Raw genomic sequence first — 2,404 nt, 5'->3', positions numbered from 1 at the left:
CGCCTCTGTCTGGATGCCCGTAAGGTGAATGAGAGAACAGTTAAAGACGCTTATCCACTGCCCCATATTGATGGTATCCTAAGCCGACTACAAAACACTAGGTTTATATCCGCAATCGACTTAAAAGACGCATTCTGGCAGATACCTTTAGAGAGAAAGTCTAGGGAGAAAACGGCATTCACTGTACCGGGCAGACCGTTGTATCACTTCACTGTCATGCCATTTGGGTTGTGCAATGCGGTACAACGTATGTGTAGGCTCATGGACAAGGTCATACCCGCTAATCTTCGTGAATCTGTGTTCGTTTATTTGGATGACTTACTTGTGTGTTCGGAAGATTTTGTGTCCCATTTGTCCTTGTTAGAAAAAGTTGCTAAATGTCTCCGTGAAGCCAAATTTTGTTTTAAAGAGGTAAGATACCTTGGGTACGTCGTGTGCAACGGCTGCATCCGTACAGATGCGAGTAAAGTGGCAGCCATGAGAGATTTCCCGGAACCACGAACCCCGAAGCAGCTCAGGCGGTTCCTGGGGATGACAGGGTGGTACCGAAGATTTATACATGACTACGCGACGATTGCAGCTCCGCTGCACGACTGTCTCAAAAAGGACAGAGTAAACAAATTTACTATGACGGACGAGGCCAGAAGGGCGTTTAATCAGTTGAAAGAAAGCCTGATTTCGGCCCCAGTCTTGACACACCCCGACTTCAACAGACACTTTTATATACAATGTGACGCGTCAACGGACGGCGTGGGCGGGGTTTTATTTCAGTTAGACGACGACGGTAATGAGCGGCCAATAGCATACATCTCGGCCAAACTTAACAAAGCGCAACGCAACTACAGTATAACGGAGCTAGAGTGCTACGCTGCCGTTTTGAGCATCAAAAGATTTCGGCCGTATGTGGAGGGACTCCCTTTCACGGTGATAACTGACCACGCGAGTCTGAAATGGTTGATGAACCAAAAGGATTTATCGGGCAGACTCGCGAGGTGGAGCCTAAAGCTCCAGGCATATGACTTCGAAATTCAACTTCGAAAGGGGTCCCAAAACATCGTGCCAGATGCGCTGTCGCGGATGAACATGGAGGAGATAGCGGTAAAGGACCGAATACTGGATGTATGCTTGGGCTCGCCATTTTTCAACACAGACGAATACGAGGAGCTTAAAAAGACTGTGAAAAAACAACCAGGACAGGCTACCCGAACTTTGTATATCGGACGGTTATGTATACAAATGGACACAATTTAATAGTGGGGATGACCTTCAGCAGGACCACGCCTGGAAACTCTGGGTGCCGACAGAGCTGCGCCGTGGGCTCGTGGAATCTTCGCATGATTCACCGTCTGTTGGTCACGGTGGACTTCATAAAACTTTGATGCGCCTAAGAGAAAAATATTCTTGGCCCGGCATGGTAACCGACGTCCAAAATTACGTAAAAGCTTGTGAAATTTGTAAAGGCAACAAAACATAAAACGCCTTCCATAAGCCCCTAATGGGCAAACAACGCGTCACTGAAAGGCCTTTTCAACGTTTATTCATTGACTTCATGGGTCCCTATCCCCGCACGAGTTGTGGAAATGTCTATGTGTTTGTGTGTTTAGACCAATTCTCGAAGTTTGTATTCTTAAAACCTATGAGAAAAGCCACTGCTGCCGAGGTTATTAAGTTTTTAGAGAATGAAGTGTTCCATATTTTTGGAGTGCCCGAATATGTCCACTCGGACAACGGGAAACAATTTGTCGCGGACATATTTAGCCAGTTCCTGGAAAAGTATGGTGCGCAGCATATTAGAACCGCATTCTATTCACCGCAAGCCAACGCAGCAGAAAGAGTTAACCGTTCGGTGCTACAAATCGTGAGGTCGTATATTAAGGGACAAAAGAATTGGGATAAGCACCTTAGCGATGCCGCTTTCGCTCTCCGCAGTGCTGTGCATTCTGCGATTAATGACACACCGTATCATGCAGTCTTCGGTATGCCTATGATACAGCATGCTGCATCATACGAGCTATATCGAAGACTTTGCGCTGTTAGAGATGCGGACTGCGAGGTCGAAATGCTAGCAGATAAAACGCAGCTTATCCGAAATAAGATAATGAAGGAATTAAAGTTAGCTCATGAACGGAGTAAGAAGACCTACAATACGAGAAGTCGAGAAGTGAAGTTTCAAATTGGACAAGTGGTGTACCGCCGAAACTTCAAGCAGAGTTCCCAAGTCGAAAACTACAACGCTAAACTTGCCCCAAAACAGGTCAAGTGCGTTGTATTAAAAATAATTGGAAATTCTATGTACGAACTTGGTGACACTAGTGGCAAGAAGATCGGGGTATACCACGCTAAGGATATCTTTGTGGCGTAGTGTATGTAGTGACCCGTGCTTTATGTTGCATGTGAAGTGTTG

The 2,404-nt window shown here is 46.0% G+C and overlaps 1 protein-coding gene across 1 annotated transcript; it reads left to right on the top strand.

Moving 5' to 3' along the window:
• Positions 1-1,636: 1,636 nt before the first annotated feature.
• LOC118754414 lies at positions 1,637-2,362 on the top strand. Its single transcript, XM_036489288.1, has one exon. The coding sequence runs from the start codon at positions 1,637-1,639 to the stop codon at positions 2,360-2,362; it is 726 nt and encodes a 241-aa protein (XP_036345181.1).
• Positions 2,363-2,404: the final 42 nt, after the last annotated feature.

Source organism: Rhagoletis pomonella, unplaced genomic scaffold (assembly GCF_013731165.1).
Source record: "Rhagoletis pomonella isolate Grant_MI unplaced genomic scaffold, Rhpom_1.0 Rhpom_scaffold_03855, whole genome shotgun sequence".
Classification (NCBI taxonomy): Eukaryota; Metazoa; Arthropoda; class Insecta; order Diptera; family Tephritidae; genus Rhagoletis; species Rhagoletis pomonella.
This window is presented reverse-complemented; position numbering and strand designations above follow the sequence as displayed.

Coding starts and splice junctions, on each gene's coding strand:
- LOC118754414 (XM_036489288.1), top strand. CDS start 1,637: ATGAGAAAAGCCACTGCTGCCGAGGTTATTAAGTTTTTAGAGAATGAA.